This window comes from Ptychodera flava, chromosome 6 (assembly GCF_041260155.1).
Source record: "Ptychodera flava strain L36383 chromosome 6, AS_Pfla_20210202, whole genome shotgun sequence".
In the NCBI taxonomy this organism is placed as follows: domain Eukaryota; kingdom Metazoa; phylum Hemichordata; class Enteropneusta; family Ptychoderidae; genus Ptychodera; species Ptychodera flava.
Genome location: NC_091933.1, coordinates 24,453,479 through 24,471,742, shown reverse-complemented (window position 1 = coordinate 24,471,742; position 18,264 = coordinate 24,453,479). Strand labels below are relative to the sequence as shown.

Genomic DNA, 18,264 nt, shown 5'->3' with positions numbered 1-18,264 from the left:
CAAAGTCAATCTCCTCATTATTCTGTGCTGTTTTGCTTTTTTTTTCCATCCATATCTCTTACAAATCTTGGTACACTACTTTTTTTCCTTATAAAGAGTGCACTCACAGAATCACTTATGACACACCATATCCGCTGTTGTAAATTTAGTTGCCAAGAGAATTAAATGGCATAAGTTGCCATTTTGCGAGTATTATTAGTGTATTTCAATGTCCAGATAGTATCTAAAGTCTTTAGACCACAACCAATAGAGAGGAAGCCAAAATTGGATTACAGTTTGGTGCAGGCACTTGAAAGTAATACCAGCCAAGGTAACTTAAAAACTACATAAAATCCTGTACTTAGTTTCTCCTGATTTTATTATTATTTTTGTGGAAATGATAAAACAAATTCTGATAACAATCCTATGTAAATATTAATTATAGAACAGGAGTTTTGCTAACACTTATGAACACCATTAAATGTCACTGAAACATGCATGGCTTGCAAGATGTGCAATTATCTATAATGTTAATAAACCAAGAGGGGTTGTTTCTTCATGGCTGATTAATTAACCACCTGATGTAACACCAATGTGTGTGTTCTAGGGAATTCTGTCACACTGTGCTGGCTTGCCCTTTGCCTTCCTTTGATATGCATCTTTCAGCTCTCCGATCTGTTCCCAAATTTCGGAGGGACAAAAACGTTGCAAAGTTTTGTTGTACTTTCGTATTAGAAACTGAATATTGCCAAAAACTGTGAGAGTAATGAAGACATTAAACTTTTCAATGGTGAGTGTTATCTTATCGTTGGTTGAGTTTGATTAATTATATAACTATATTAGTTTGAGCCATTAGGAAGTACTTGCCAAATGACAAAAATAGCTGTTGAATAAGACCTGATCAAAAATAAGGGCGTCTCCTTTTTTCTTTTTTTATCAAAAAGAAGGCAAAAAATCTCCTGACTCGTTCAGTTTCATGGAGTTACATGTAATAGAAATACAGAGTACAGGTCAATCAAACAGAGAATTTTTGAACATTGAGGCTGTCAAAATTTCGTCCATGATATTGAAATGTGATGTGTCACTGTCAGTTGGATGTTGTTTGTCCCAAGGTGAAATCCATCATAAATGGAAGGAACTGCTTGCAGGGGAAAAAAAGAGAGTGTGTTTCATTCGGTCAGATTGAAGAGACAATTCTTGACAAGTTTCATTCTGAGCTGTTTAACACCGGCTATAAGCATGTTTGCTAATCTGCTTCGCAGTGTTCAGGGGCAGCCAACAAAGCCATTCATGGATGTAATTTGCTAGCATTTTCTTGGTGGGTAGGCAGCGAGGGAGTATATTGCTTGCATAAACAGGCTGAAAAAGGTCCGAGAGGCAACGTTTTACTCTCAGTGAGTGAAAATGATTTTATTCTTCTAAATCAACTGACAGTTAAGGAATTCTAAAAAGGAGTATCATTTTACTGTTCACTACATTATGACAAATCTTCCACTTTTGTGTTGTCATACGGCGAGAGTTGATCATATTGATAACCACAGGTCGGTTAATCCTTTGAGTGATATAGTATTTCCTCAGATTTTTGTCACAAGAGCCTCATGTGACAGACTAAAAGGCATCAATGAATCTGTAGGAATACAAGTTGCCATCCTTAACGCACAAAGCAACTGGAAAATTTCATGAAATTTGACACAGGTCAGGGAAATTGACCATGCTTGCTTGAAATAGTTTATGCCTTGAGAGACCGTACTATTGCTTTTCTTTCCATTAAAGAAATGTCACCCAGTGAAACTTACAGGCTTAAATACCAGTAGATCAAGGTGATCGTAACAATGACTTTGTATTAGTATCCTTGACCCAACAGTTGTCACGGACAGCCAGAAGGAAAAAAAAAAGAAAACGAAAATGTGAAGGAAATTCCAGTTTTGTTAACTTTTAATTACACTCATTATCCCATGGGGTAGATCAGGTGTTTATCCTTCAATTAGTCTGCCTGGCTTAATGAAAGAAATATAAACACATAAGATTATCATGTTTCATGTTTCCCTGGAAAAAGGAAATCGCCTGACAGTTGCCGGGCCTGCCCCTACTTGAAGTGACGAACTTCCTGCTGTGCTGATAGAATGTGTAACTTCAAGAGACAGTGTGACACAATCTTTCCACTCTGATGAGACGGTTCCACCTGGAAGTTCTACCCCCCTCAAGTAAAATTTCCTCTGCATTTTATTATTGCTTTGTGGTTTTCATTTGTTCTTCTGTGATTTATGGTCTGTTTGAACTTTTTAAGGGAGAGAGGAAGATTTTCTTCTAAAGTTGACTCAGTTGACCAGCGTGATAGCTGAAATCAAGAGGAAACTTTACTGATGTTTTGATGATCAAACAGATTGCACCTCACCATTCATTATTTGAATCTTTTGATTGGCTGTCACAGGTATAGTTTTGGCCAATCAGAATTCAATACTTTTGTTGAAAAAACTGAATAGTTTGGCCAGCATTTCTCCACTATACAGACCATTATAATTCTATAGTCCGAAAAAATTCAAATAAAATTAACAAAATAATTGTTTGACTAAATTCATTAAAATAATCATCCATATATCATTTCAAGGCTTTAATAGTTTTACACTTTTGATTGTCAGACCTTACTCAGATTTCATAATTTGACACCTGTTCCACTGGCTGATTTTATCACATGTCGATAATTCTTGAAATTGCTCATATTTGCTAAATTTTCACGAGTGATTTGGGCCATGTGTTTATTGCAAGTACGCCTTCAAGGTAAATTGCTTGATATAAAGAAATGGACATCTGCACACCTCGCTGATTGATTTTCATACAGTTTTTCACTCTCATTGCAAATAAGATCATTTACAGAGAAACCTTATTGTGTAACTGCATTAAAACACTCAGATCGTTCTTCTAACTATCCCATCATGCATCAAGCTGTATCACTCTTGCTAAAGACACTGACTCATGTAAAAGATAGAATGATGGATTCTAATCTCTAATTTTACTAATTGACATTGATTCTGTACACATGCTAACACTAAAATAACCCATGTTTGTTCTTTTGTTTCTATGCCTTTGTTCTTTTTGTTCGTTTTTCTGTCTTTTTTTATTTTTATTTTTTTTTGCATACTATAATAGAATCCGAAAACAGGGCAGTACACCGCTCACATTATGCAGGTTAGAATACAACTTATCATTCTTGTGTCTCTGGTGAAATCCTAACTCCTGTTAGATCTCCATCGTAGCGCTCCTCTGCTCCCTTCTCCTTTCTCAAATCCTTCTCTGCTTCTGTAGAATTTCACATTAGATAGACTACGCATAAACTCACATGCTTGAAATTACCCATAATACATCTAGCATTTCGCAGAACCCTTTAACTCTGTAGTAATCGACTAATGCTAACTGCCTTCCCTTACATATGGACTCCTCTATTAAAAAGATGATCACTAACTCCAAATCAACACCACGGAATACGTATCATAGTTGGAGTACAGAGCATTGCATTGTTAGTTGAATCCGAAGATTCCTACGGTTTGGTTTCAATTTGGGAAGCTTCTTGAGACAAAGTCTCCCATAAACCAATCCTACCGTTCTGTTTATTTTGCTGTGGTAATAGTAATGCAGTACCATTTTTTTTTCAATTTTTCTTGAAATTCCATATTGTGTTTTGCTTGCCTTATTGACACTGATAGGCTGTGTTGATTTTCAAGAAGTTTATGTTTGATGTTCAATAACGAAATTGAGAGCCCATACGCTTTAAAGGATGCAGTTTTATTTGCAATAACTAAAAATGAAACATAACACACTGCAGAAGGTCATGGTGAAGAAATTGTGTGCTTTCATATCTTTAGCAAACTGCACTGAAAATGATGAGAGATATGTTAAATTGCAATGGTTTGACTGATACAAATGTAGTAACCTTAACCAGATAACAATTCACCCGTTGTCACATGATATTCTGTGCAAACTTCAATTGAGTTGTACTCCGTTTATTCCAAAACTGGGTCATGAGCAGCGGATATAGTGTGGTAAAATAACAAGAACACACACCAATACACTACAGTGAATAGTGAAATAATGAGACAAGTATAAATGTATAGGAAAATGTACAGGAAAACTACACAAACCACAGCAAACATTGTGAAGTATTTTCAGTTGTCATACTTGCCAATCAATCACAGTGTAGTGAGTGTATATATATATATATATATATATATATATATATATATATATATATATATATATATATATATATATATATATATATATATATATATATATATATATATATATATATATATATAATTTTTTCCCTGGTTTGACTCATCTGTCTACCTATGCAATGTGCTTACCACTCTATGATTTTGACTTTACTCATTGACCTGTCAAACTGATTTATAGGGTCAACGGGAAATGTACAGCATCTTTTAAAAAGGTCTGTTCAGTAAACTTGTACAATCTTTCATTCTTTGGCTGGTGAGGGGATAATTAGAGATCAATGTAATATATACCATAGTGCACATACCTAAATGTACCGACCAATACGCAGAATACAGACAAAAGACAAACATACACACATGTAAAATGAAACAGTCGCAGAAGCCGAACTGAATTGGCATTCTTTTGTCAGACTTGTTCATGTTAAATGCTCCATAAAAAATGTGGCATATGTCCGTCAATTGTTAGGAAAAGTACTAAATTTTGAATTCTCTCTGATATGTTCTTGTATCTTGCAAACCTGATCTTGGTTATGGGGCTTCAATGTCAATCTACCTTTCTTTTGTAAACTACCATTGTAAAATCATTTCTCATGGTTACTTTATCTTTCTGAAGTGCCTTTTCTGCCCTATCATCAGCATCCAGACTTTATGAAGTTATAATAGCTGTAACTTTTGATGGTGTTTTCATATATTTTTTTTTGTTTCATACAAATTGATTTTTTATATCACTACCTAAAACCACAGCCTTTCCAACTGAAAACATTCAAACATGATTAGCCTTGCCCAAACGTACAATATGCAAAGTTTTAATTAAGGAAAAAAAGGACTGTTTCTGGTCTTTGCGCGTGTTATTTCAGAACCTGCGCGTCATGTCTTTTTTGGGGGTTTATACCCTCATGTCCAAAAATGCTAAAAAGAAAATGGAAGTATTATGCAGCCAGTGATAACAGACAACAACTGTCATATCAATAGTGCCAAACCAGCATTGTTAGGAATAAAAAAAGAAAGAAAATTAAAGAAAAAAAAGAAAACCACGTCGCCGCATCACTTTTGCTGAATGTGAAGGACCAGAAACATTTTTTTTTGCCTTATAAAAGAGATCTAATCCGAACTAAAATTCAGTTGTCAGCAATACAGAGGGCACTGTGCTCACACAGGCTGTGTTTTAACAATGTGAACACGTGCTGACATGAGGAAAAGTAACTGTTTTATTGAGAACAAAAAAACTTGAAAATACGTAAGAAATTTCAGCTGTTGCAGCCATGATGATGCATGAGATAAAAGAAGACAATTTGAACTTGGAATATCCTAACTTTGATGCTCTTTTAAACTCTTTTGGACTTAAAATCATCAATACATAAATTCCATACCAAAGCCGTGCCATGTCTTAATTGATATTTCATTTTAGACAGGTGTGAATTATCAGTGATTGTTTATACAAACATACATGTAATTACACCACTCTCTCTCTCTCTGTCTCTCTCTGATTCCAGTTGATGACACCCAAGTTCCCGTGTGTTATCAAAATTGGACATGCACATGCTGGTATGGGCAAGGTAAGTATCAAAGCTTGTTGTACTGAATATCATTACCACTTGACGTCATCCTATAGGAATGAGCAGATGTTGAAGATATCTTGCACTAACAGAAAGGTTTGACTACCCACCCAAGTCAGTTGACTAGTCTACCTGCCCTAGCCAGTTAAATTGTACATCTGGCCACGTCAGTTCAGTAACGTCAGCAGTTCTAGCTAACCTTTCACGGCGTGTTTTGATAAGGGTGGGAAGTACTTCTTTGTAGTGAGGCGTAATTTGGTACTGTAAAGGACGTCACAAACACAAGTCATGAGGGGATTAAGCAATAATACACTGCAGCCTAAGACCACTTGAAATCTATTTTGTGGTCAGTCAGTTTCCTGTGTCTTTGTGGGCTGTATAGTATTAGGCCTGTATTAAACCCTTCGCCCGAAGTTGTATTCGTTTGTCGAATATAGGTTGTCACAAAAAGTGCATCCTGTGCGTGATATGGAAAACACTAGGTAGGTGATATTGGCAGTCTGGTGTCAGCTTTGTCCTTTGTGATACTGTATTGTCAATTGTATGGTGTCGCTTGCAGTAGAATGGGAATTGTTATCAGAATAGGGCATGCTACAGCCAAGATATTACACGGTGGCAATGAGAAAATAGCAAAAGCTTAATTATAAGTTTCTGTAACCTGTTCAAAGAGAATGAGTGAATTTATGCAGGTGTGGTACCTTTCTATTAACTCTTCATTCTAGAGGTCATGTTTTAGACTGACAACTTTGGCGGCCTTGTTGATACAATTTTTCGAAGGGAGCATTGGAATCGATATCAGAGTGTATACTTTTTCAAGTATTGAACCTTTAATAACTTGGTGATCAAAATTTGTTTTTTTAATTCTGTTGTCCAATTTAAAGACCAAAAATAATGCGTGTAAGCTGATCTTTTTGTGACTTGGCTCATTTCATGTGTGTTTGCCTTTGTCAAGATAGACATGATTTTGTTTAGGCAAAGTATATATTTAATACAAATATCCAATGTTACAAGAAAATATTAAATATCAACTCAGCAGGGAACCTGTTACCTGACAATTTTCATCAGTGAAACAACTATGTTCAACTTCAGCACTCATTGAGAATAATCTGGACCATATATTAAAGTGGTATGTGCCTCAGATGTGAAAGACTTAAACTTTTGCTCAAACTTTCCCTAAGAAAGGTTTCAACCATTCTCTTTCAAATTGAAGAACAAAATTCAGAGGTCGGGGGTCACCATGCAAATTTCAGTTGGTGCCAAAGTAACAAATTGGAATTCTAAATGGCCGCCATCCTTCGTTAAGTCCATGGGGAAATATTTAGTTTTAGATTTAAAAAAAAAATAGAATGGTGAGAATTGTATTTATTCAAAGAGCTTCAAAATGAGGCCCCAAAAGCAGTAGATCAGAAAAGCAGTAAAAAATTGAGAATCTGAATTTCTGAACTGAGGTGCATTCAACGTACCTTAAACAGGAACTTATCCTATAAAAGCCAGATTATTGCAAATCTATGCAAATGTAAAAAAGCCACGCTTCTAATCAGCGTGCTATGTTTGGTCACAGAATCCCATGATTTTGCCATGTTTCAGGTGTTCATTGTCATTGAATCTTGCATATGATGTCTGCAAATATATAGCAACTAACTTTGGGTCAAAAATAAACTTTTGTTAGAGAACGGATATGTTTCAAAATGTGTTCCCTGTATGACCATTTGACCCCTCTTTGCATGAGTCACAAAAGTGCCAATCACGATTATTCAAATTTATCACACGGTCAAAGCGATGCTATGAGAATTCAAAAACTCCCGCCAAGTGTATGCAAGTGACTGCCTCATCAGTAACTTTCATATTGTGCGCCCACGGTCCTGTAACTTCCCATTTAACAAGATGGCATTTGTTATGAAAATAAGTGAGTCATGTTTGTCTTCAATGTTTATCAACACACAGGTCAGAGTTCAGAACCACCATGATTTTCAAGACATTGCCAGCGTGGTGGCCATCACAAATTGCTACGCAACTACCGAGCCGTACATTGACGCCAAGTATGACATACGAATTCAGAAGATTGGGTCAAACTACAAGGCCTTCATGTGAGTATGTGACCTGTGCACCCGCATCACACAGCAATTTCAATGAAACTGAAAAATTTGTAAATTACAGTTGTATCCTTTGTAGTGATGGTCAAAATTTCTGCTCAGCAAAAACGAAACATTCTTGTGAATTGAGTTTCCTATTCCTGCAGTTTGGTTCCTACTTCACAGAAAAGAGATGTAAGGGTTCATGCTTACAAAAAAATCTCAGTTCTCTATATAAAGTATGAATTCACCTATGGAGTAATAAGGATATGTTTTGTACAGCAGTGTAAAATGAAATCAAAGTATATGTACTCCTTTGTACATCAAATATTTGGCATATAATATATATATATATATATATATATATATATATATATATATATACAAGTATGTATATACAGTCATTTTCAGGTGTTTCATCTGCAAAAAATATTCAATAAATATGGTTGAGTTGACAAAAAGTCACAACAGACTGGAATCTTCCCATTTGTTTCTCCATAAACATTCCATTACTGATGATTTTACCCATGGAGAACCTTGGGCCCAATGGTCTAAACTTGAATTTTAAATACTTTTTTAGGAGGACGTCTATATCCGGCAATTGGAAAGCCAACACTGGATCTTCAGTCCTAGAGCAAATAGCCGTCACAGAAAGGTAAGAACAATGATAGCCTAGGCAAAAATTGAGGTTGGAATTTTTCATCTCAATTTCTCAGTTTGCATTGGACAGCTTACTCATTCACAAGATTCTACACGTTAGCTATACTTTCCATGACCAAGTTAGTCTGTGATGCATACATATTCCTAAATTCTTATGTATTTATATATTTTTCATGTTACATTTTTGTTGTCTACTACATACAATTTCCTTTTCAGTTCAGTAGCTTCCATTATTTATCATTGTGAAATCAGATTGGTTTGAGTTTGACACCCAAAGTTTGTTATCACAATTTGTAATATTTCATGAAAGATGAAATGGGTAGTTGGCAAAGTCATAGAAGTAGGTTACTGTAAATACCATTTTTGGAGGAAATAATTACCAAATCAATAATCCGTAATATCGTGATATATCAGTTATAAACTTCTTTTCTTTTTCTATACATTGAGAGATAAAAGTATATTCCAAGTGATAAATTCCATGTCTGTTTCTTGCTACCAAGGTTTAAATTCTGGGTTGATGAGTGCAGTGAGATCTTTGGAGGATTGGATGTTGTCGCCGTGGAAGCCATCCACGGCAAAGATGGAAAGGATTACATCATTGAGGTATGGAATCATAGAAATCTTATCAAATTACTGTCAAACTAAACAAAAGGTGCTGAGAGATACAAGTACAAACATGTAGGGTAGTAAATAATATTGTATTGTGTTAAAGGGAAGTGCAGTTCTACAAGATAGTTTGCTTTAATGTTAGTACTGCTGATGGTGACTATGAACAGTGTTGTGGCCATTGGCTGTGTTTGTTTTTGTTTTTTTGTCATGCTTTCCATTGGCAAAAGTATATATTGAGTTGTAAAGTAAAACTATACAATTACATGTCAAATTGATTGTGGATTGTAGGGTCATCCATTCTGCGATAGACAGATGAGTGACTGCCTATATTCAGCTAATGATCAATGCCACTGTGAAATGTCTCGGTATGGCCTTTTCATGAAAATCATAGCTTTCAGGTACATTTAAAATATTATTTTTAACTGAAATAGAACTTTTCATTCCCAAAGGTTTACAGAATGGGCGTTTAGAAAATCACTATTCAACTGTATAAAATCTCGGAATTGTTCATGATTTGTTATTTCAGGTGAACGACTGTGCCATGACTCTGCTTGGTGAGAATCAAGAAGAAGACAGACGTCAGATTGGAGAACTTGTTTCTCTGAAGATGAATCATCTTGTCAAAACCACCCCACCCTCAATGCGGTAAGTGCCTCCCTCCCTTCCTCAGCAGCTATTCATTTGTTGGCAATATCAGGCAAAGTTGTGAAAACAGGAGATTTTGAATTACTAGACACAGAGGGCGATCTTCTACAATATTTCCTCATTCCAGTTTCTAGTACTTGTTGAAAATTCTCTCCAGGAGGTTTGGCACTGTTCAGGATATACCTAAAGAATACATTCAATTTAATTCTGAGAAAGTGTTATCATGTGATTATTGGAAAGATTCATTAAGAAATGACACATGGAAAATATTTTGCAATTTCATAAAAATGCACATTACCTCACATCACCGCACAGAGCATATAAAATATTCAAAAATGAGTATTGTCTGACGTTTTTTGCCATTCCTTAGTTAAGATACCTACACATTAAAAAGACACATATTTATATTGGTTATATTTTTATCAAAGTTCATAGGTCATGACTTTCATCTTGATAAATGCACCACGTACTAATAATTCCATCATTGATTGTTAAACTCCTAACTTCTATTTGCATGTTTACAGGGCTTGACAATTTTTTTTCCAGTTCACTTGTCCGTTGGACAAGTGGATTTTCAATTTCATTTGTCCTCACAAAAATTTTACTTGTCCTCCATTTGTAATAATTAGGACCAAAATACTTGCGACGAATTCCGTAGCGGCTTTAAGGGCTTTCTTATTTTGGTAATTTTTCGCCGATGTTGACGCCAATTTTTCTCAAAAGTTCACATTGAAGTAGCCCTGCGTACAGGTCTGTGTGTTCCCAGCGTTATACGGCCTCCACCACAAGAGGCCGTATAACGCCGGGAACACTCAGACCTGTATGCAGGGCTAACATTGAAGGTACATATTGTACATCGGCTTCCCGTGTTTGGCAAGCATAAATGCCGTCGTAAACAGATTGGTCAGTTTCTGTTGCTGGTTGTCGTCATTCAGTTTACGTATATCGAGTGCATGCAATCCGGGTGTTGGTATTAGTGAAACCGTATAGGGCTCAGCGGGACCCACAAAATTTCCACAATCATTGTCCCCATCACATTCTCATCTGTGATGCGCCAAACAGTCCAAATGCGGTTGGCTAAACTCGTGAGACCTTATCAATTCAATGCGAAACATTTCGCATCCGTCAAGAAAAGCATTTCGCTTTCCAAGTGGTGTGGCAATGGTGGGTATTTGAGACACGACATACAGAACATTTTGGAACCGTCATATTTCAACCAAGGCCACTGTGCTTTCCATTTCGAGAGATAATATCTACGGCGTTTTTCCTGATCATAATGCTTATGTTTAGATCTTTTGTCAGAAACATCGTTCTAATCATCACATCGAGTCGTCGATTCTCAGACGATCCCACTCACGCTGGCCCCCGTGGCGCCGTCATAAATCATGACAATGTCGTTTCTCAGAGTTACACAATGCCCATCGTCGTAAACCACGTGCCTGTTTACAGCAGCTTTGCTTAATTTTTGCGTAGGTCAGCGGAGCGGAATTATGCTCTGGCTCTCGAGAATACAGAACACCTTGTTTGCGTTAGTGGAAATATTACCGTAAAATACTGGTATTTACAGTGATCACTCCACAAACTATCTGCCAACAATGTTCGTCTACTTCATGAGGCCGCATAAATGATTTTGAAGTACAGCACGGTCGATCGCCGATAAGCAATGTGATTGGGTTTTGCAATTTTTTACCTAATTTGTTGGGGCGGAGCAGTCATGTCAGCATATAACAAAGAAATGCTGCTTTATACGCCAAATTTTAAGCGACTTTTTTAATTGGACGATGAAACAATTTCATGTCGATCATTGAAAAATTGCAACATTGTGTGAGTCGGCAAGTGAATCTCACAAGAACGTCACAATTGTATCTAAAAAAGTCAGTGATTGACATTTATTTTGTGTGAATGACTATGCAAATCAGGCGACACGTGCACAAACAGCAACTTAGGTTCGCGTTGACTACGCCAGAAGTTGCATAAACAACTTGTCCGGCGGGCGACCAGATTTTATTTTTGACTTGCCCGAACGTAAATTTCATTTGTCCCGGGCGTCGGGCGATAGGGATTGTCAAGCCCTGGTTTATATTTTACACACCAAGATTCTTGCATTGACTATTGCACCTTACATCACATAATAACATGAATGTTCATAGCATGGATAGTATTTTATCTGACGAATTCTTTCCTTGACGCAGCAAGACTCCCTCTGGGCAACAACTTTTAGCCAGTTCACAAGGCAGCTCACCCACAACCAGTGCCGCTGGTACTCCAAAGAACACCCCCGGTGCCCAGTCGCCGAGTCCACCAAAAGGGGCCACTCCGTCAGCAAGTCCACAGAAACCGTCAAACACTTCGTCGCCAGCATCATCTCAGAGAAGTACGCCGTCGTCATCCCAGAGGAGCCTGCCAAACCCTCCCCCGAAAGTCACCCCTCCGGAAGAAGACGACACTTTCAAAAACCTGAAGAGGACCTTTGCCAACATCTTTGGGGACATCAATTGAAAAGAATCCTACTCCATTCTGCCCCTCCTTATTCTACCCTACCCATCCCTACCTAAAATGGTACATGCTATGGCAAGGTTGTTGCTTGTGGGTGTTGCCCTGTTTTGAAGCTAGAGAATCTCTGTGGATGTTACGTGTGACTGAGCTGCAATAGATCCAATATGTCTTTAAAATTATAAGCCATCTGATGATTTGGGGTTTTTTTTAGAATTTCATGTGTATAAAAGTTTTTTGACAACTCAATAGGAATTTAGTGAATGACGATAGAGAGAGGTGTAAGATGTAGTATATTGATTCAACTGCACGTGTGTAGATTTATAGATGAGATGTAACAGAGTAGAACAAAGGAATGTGTCTGTGGAAATTATCTGCTGAATATCCATGAATGGAAATCATTTTTTCTTATGTCAGTCTTTTGAAAGTTCAAATCTAGATAGAGTTTTCCAACGCAGAATGTCGATGTGTAATACTCTCATTTTACCAATTTTAAACAAACTCTAAGGGAGCAAGGTATCTGTTACCAAGGCTACCACAGGAGTTTGACAACATCATCCCTATACATATAGCCACTGTAAAAGTTGCCTTAAGCCTACAAACATTCCAAACACACAATGAGATCAATGGCCAATGCTGGACACTGCAAATATATATGAGTCAAAAATGTGTATTTTCACTTTCCTACCCTCTGAAGTTCTAAAATACATCCCCTTCAGCCAATTTTGTTCATTTGTATATAAAAGGGAAAGTTCACACATGAGGTCATAGGTCGCTGGTTAAAAGTAATTGAACTCTGAACTCTAATTGCATTCTGGGATTGCTGGTTGCTATGTGTATTCTCAGTAGAGGACATGAGGTTCGATCATGTCAAGGCCTTAGAATATGTAAATAAGGTCAATTAGGCAATGAAGTATGTTTTTGATAAGAAATATAGTTAAAATTGTAAATGTTATAGAGGTGAAACTTGCTTTGAAATAATAGCATATTTCAGAAAGGTAATGTAGAATTTGTCCCAGTGACACTTCAAATTGAAACTAATTGTACAACTAGAAGCATCATATTATTTTTTTAACATTTTTTTCTCTGAAAAAAAATTATGCATTGCTTTTTTTAGACAGCTAGTTTTTGTGAGTATTAAGCTAAGGATAAATTTGACATTATAGAATAATCAACAGTTGCTGTTAAAGTCAACAAGCAACCTTAAAAAAGAACAGGTTGAAAAGGGTTGAGATTTGACTTTTCTGTCAACACAGCTCTTTGACATTAGTCTTGGATTTAAAATGTCTAAATTTCTCTATGAAAGTTGCCATTTTCCTATACAAATATTTCTGCTAGCTTCTATAATTAGATGCTTTAACCCTTTCACCACCATGGTTTGTCCCAAATCCATTGTTTTCTATGGTAAAGTTGGACCTGTATACAGGGAACTGGGGGTGAAAGGGTTCAGTCATAGAGATTAAAGAGGGTAATTTTCTTACCTGCTTTACCCTCATATTATGTATTAAAGCTTGAACAAAAATCATTCTTTTTTTAACTATGTATGGTGCAGAAAGAATTATGTATATGTGTTTGAATCTGTAAATATTTCACTGTATAGATGCTGAAAATGCATGTTTCCATAGCTATGCATAGAGATTCTGCCTCTTTTGGTGCAATGTCTTTTGTGAATTATAATGACAAGCTGCCACAATTTTTTACTGTCATACTTCTTTGATGTTTTCATGGAAAGTTACTACTAGTTTCTCTCTGTGTCTTAAACAATGGCTTGCCAAAACTTCTTTCCAGTGAAAGTTTTGGATATCTGCCTGTTGGATATATAGTCTGTTAGAATCCTACAGAAGAAAAAAACAAATCTGCATTGCAGAAAATACCATTGCAATAATTTCCATAAAGGAGTAAAGATTTGAACAAATTTTACTCCTTAGCTTGTGTAGCCGTATTTGTCTCTTTCAATGGAGACAACCTGATAATAGGTAGACGTAGGAATTTTGAAAATTCAAATGTTGTATCAAGTTTGTACTGATTACTGTCACTTCTCGTGGTCTTGTCACAGATTGTATCCAGAGTAAGGATTGGCTATTTTGCTTTGAAGATGCCTAGATATGTCTTAGCATGGCTAGGTAGATATTCACAGCTTAACAGACAGGCTTTAAAAGTCTCAGTGTTATGGTTGGTTTCTTTGTCATTGAATGTACACAATTTCTCTTTGTGACAGACTGGTTACATCTAAAACTGGTGAGAGGAACGAACTCGCACACCAAAATTTCATTCCTCTGAGTTTGACACGTTTATCTGCGTTTCCCTGAACATGTCCATGTTACCTGTTGGAACGATGGGTTTGAATGAAACAATTGTTTTTGGAGAGTGAATTAATGAAAATGTTCACAGGAGCAAAAGATGTTCATTCTGTTTTAGGCTACAGTCCCTCCACACATCGGTCTGGAAACAGCAGTTGCTTCTCTGTATGGAGGGACTCAGTTCAGACTGTGTGTCACACTGCACTGAGATGTTAAACTTCAGGATAAAACAAAAGAAATAATAGTCTGTAACTAGAGAGGGCGCTCAAATACGTTACATGAATATATCCACATACGGAGAATTGGTAAAGGGTCGATCAGTCAACAAGTTGACACATCTGCTGCAAACTTGTCTTCTCAATGACTTTTCTTATCGATTCTTATAACATAAAAGTAATATTTGAAACCACAAACAGGTTTTTGCCATTTTTTAGAGAACCAATCAGGATTTAGGGATGACAGAAAATGACTTGTATGATGTCATCAAACATTTAGCAATTCTGTATTCTGAACTCTTATAGACAGCATACTGTCACTACTGTCACATTATCTAGTCATTTTTTAAATCTTCAGAAAGATGAATTGTAGTAAACCTACGTAATGAAATTGATGTCACCATCTAGATCTGTCATATTTCAGTTATCTATCTTAGGTAAGTGCCGATTAGTTTTCAAAAGTGAAAAATCTACACCATGTGGTAAGATAAAGCTGTTACCATGGCTACCATACAGTAGACTTACCTATAAATTAATATTATGAAATCGTTTACAAAATTTTCTTTTGTTCAAAAATATCTGGTTATTACAGTCACATGTATGTCTGTGCATTCACCAACAGAGGAGCTCGGTGGCCCCCCCAAAAAACTTGTGCACATACTTCCTGTGATTCATGGTTCGATTATATTTTGTCGAAATGTAATATGTCAGGTCAGTTAGAATATTTCCATTCCGGGCAATATGCAATAAAGTTTAGATGCTTCCTGAACCATCACGTAATGTTCTAAGATGGGTCAGTACAACTTCCTTCAGTGTCGGTTCCTGTAAGAATAGATATGTGTCCTGACAATATTCATTTGCATTCCTCTACTGGATAAATACTCAGTATTTTTTCTGGATTTTCTTTTGTACATATTGTGTTGTGTCAAACATCTAGACAATCTGTCACCTAGAAATAATAAAGACAAAGTGATTCTGCCGACGTTTTTCTGTTCAGTGTGTCTGTTGCGAGGTCGCTTTACACCTCAGGTAGACTCTGAATTTTTCCAGCTGTGGCTGCGAAGTGTTAACTTTGTATTTTTGGAACGACTATGAGGGCGCCCTTCTCGGTCCCAACATCACAGGACAACCAGCATCGTAGGACAAACTGCAAAGTGCTAATCGGACAATTATGTGGTATCCACTCGTACGAGCAATTACTCGGAATTACTGGACACGAGAAATGTCAACAGCTTCATCACACGAGAAGTGATGGGCAAATGTAGTGAAAGTGTTGCAAGATTCATCATGGAGGTTTCAGTGAGACCCTGTGCATTCATACAGTGATAACTCTCTCTAAGGCCAGGAAAAATAAAAAGTTTGTTTCCCATCCTAGACATATTGCAAAAATGATGCAATGACGCGGGGTTTTTTATTCTCTCAATTTTTTTTATTCTTCAACCAACAAGAACGCGCAAAAAACATGAAAACAACATAGGAATGAACGCAGAGATAAATGCACAGCAGTGTTGTTTAGTATTTTTGATTAGCAACAGTTTTGTGGTTTGACTTTCAGTGCAGCAATGCACAGTAACATGTGTACAGTTCTGAATGGAATGTTAGTGTCAGTTATTTTGTTTACAGTTCTGTGTTATGCACTAATGTCGCGTATTTTTGTGTTTATTTTTTCCATTTAATTGACGCGCGCGAGGATGAGAAACAAACTTTATTTTTCTTTGCCAAAACTACCATTCTTACTGTATAAACTTGAAGATTCACGACAAGTAAACAATTTGGCACCGGGATCCTGTTTGCACCATTACAGTATCAATCAATATGTACATCAAGTTAAAGCAAAACTGTTCGGTCTTGGAAAGTATCCCGTCTCTATGAAAACAATATTTTACGAGCGTATTATGGCCCAATTTTCAATCGCTTATTGTACATTTTCGATGCATAGATCGCTCATGAATACAATAACAGGTACATTCTCACAGGAAATTCACTCACTCTGGTTGGTTTGTGATCAAAGTCTATCAGATTCTGAAATAGGCAAAGTACATGCAAGATAGGTGTGTTTATCAATGAAACGGTGTTTTCAAAGGTCATTGATAAAACTCAAATATTTCATGATTCTGTAATCGAAGGAATGCCGTGTTAGGAAACAGCTGATAGCTTGCCATCATCAAAAAAAAACATCGTTGAATGCCCTGAATGCTGAACGCAGCGGCATCAAACGTGATGCGAGACATAAACATGGCTATGTGTACATCCTGGAAAAAACTCAAAATCAGTATTTAATATGCACAATGTGAGGACTAGAAAAACGAAAAACTCGCTGGAAATTTGGCGAAAGAGTTACTTGTACAATCGACAGTGCCCTAGCTATAGCCCTGCGTACGATGCTGTGTGTTAGCTGTAGCGGCCAACACACAGCACCGTACGCAGGGCTAGCGAGAGAGTTGCCTACATCGACGGTTATTTACGAAAAGTGAATAAAAGACTGGCATTTTTGGAAGCGATCGAGTAGTTGAGGTAGGCAGGGATACGACTTTGGCCCAAGAACGCTGAATTTCGGCAGTAATTTGGCTTTTTACGTCAAGTCCAAAAATGGATTTGAAGTCACCAACTCTACGTACGGGTCTTTGCAGGGCTGTGGTGAGCGGGGCGGTTAGCTGTAGGGGAACACACAGCATCGTACGCAGGGCTACCCTAGCTAGACTGTCTTAATGGGCTGCTTTGCATACACATTGGTATTTAAGCTCCCCTAGTCTGCTCTGACACCCATCATTGGGTAAATGAGAAAATTGGACAGGTAAACATCGACGATTTAGGAAAGTAATGTAGTTTCCACATGAGTTAATGTTCTTGGTTAATGTTATGCCTCTGCTGAATATTTTTATTTATAGCCATATGAATTGTTTAAGAGGTAGTGTTGTTTGGGCCTATTGACATATAAAGCTAGCTGTAGTTAGAGACTATTCCTATAAGTATTCAAGGGGCGAATTTTGACTCCTACAAAGTTAAATTGTGGTCAACTAGTCGTCTTATCGCATAAAATTTGTTTCCACATGTCCATTTGCGATGTGCGAAAGTGAAGTCGCCAAGCGTGAGGATAACGATAAGCCCTTTGTTAGGGAGCCGTCATTGTTTACGGCCTGGGGGTCGGAGGAATGGGAGGGGGGTCACTCAAAAAATTGAAAACTTCAAGGGTGCTCAAAATGTGGTGAGGAAGAAGAAGCTAAGGTTACTCAATTTTTGGTGCAAAATAGAAACGCCTCTCAAATTGCACCACTGCACACATCAATTTCTCAAAATGTCCGATGCGTGTAAAAAAACAAATTGACAACACCTCTCAGATTGCACCAGACTGCATCATTGTACACATCAGTTACTCAAATTTTTCACAGGATCTAGGACAAAACTGATCACTGTTGTGAATTCATCCCTTATTGTATCACAGAAACATATTTTAATTGACTTCAGGCTTTTCATTGGAAGCTGGCAGCTGGAGAAATGACACAAGA

General features: G+C 37.0%; 1 protein-coding gene across 9 annotated transcripts in view; it reads left to right on the top strand.

Moving 5' to 3' along the window:
• The window catches only part of LOC139135273 (synapsin-2-like), a 105,356-nt gene extending 89,616 nt beyond the window's left edge, over window positions 1-15,740 (top strand). For 5 of the 9 annotated variants that reach the window (XM_070702581.1, XM_070702583.1, XM_070702582.1 and 2 more), the window contains 7 exons: window positions 3,127-3,165; window positions 5,702-5,764; window positions 7,709-7,851; window positions 8,417-8,491; window positions 8,997-9,099; window positions 9,632-9,750; window positions 11,943-15,740. In XM_070702581.1, coding sequence (XP_070558682.1) covers window positions 3,127-3,165; window positions 5,702-5,764; window positions 7,709-7,851; window positions 8,417-8,491; window positions 8,997-9,099; window positions 9,632-9,750; window positions 11,943-12,249 — 849 coding nt within the window. In that variant the 3' untranslated portion in view covers window positions 12,250-15,740. The remainder of the gene's footprint in view (window positions 1-3,126; window positions 3,166-5,701; window positions 5,765-7,708; window positions 7,852-8,416; window positions 8,492-8,996; window positions 9,100-9,631; window positions 9,751-11,942) is intronic. The other 4 variants (XM_070702586.1, XM_070702587.1, XM_070702588.1 and 1 more) reach the window with 2 other exon arrangements.
• The last annotated feature ends 2,524 nt before the right edge of the window (window positions 15,741-18,264 follow it).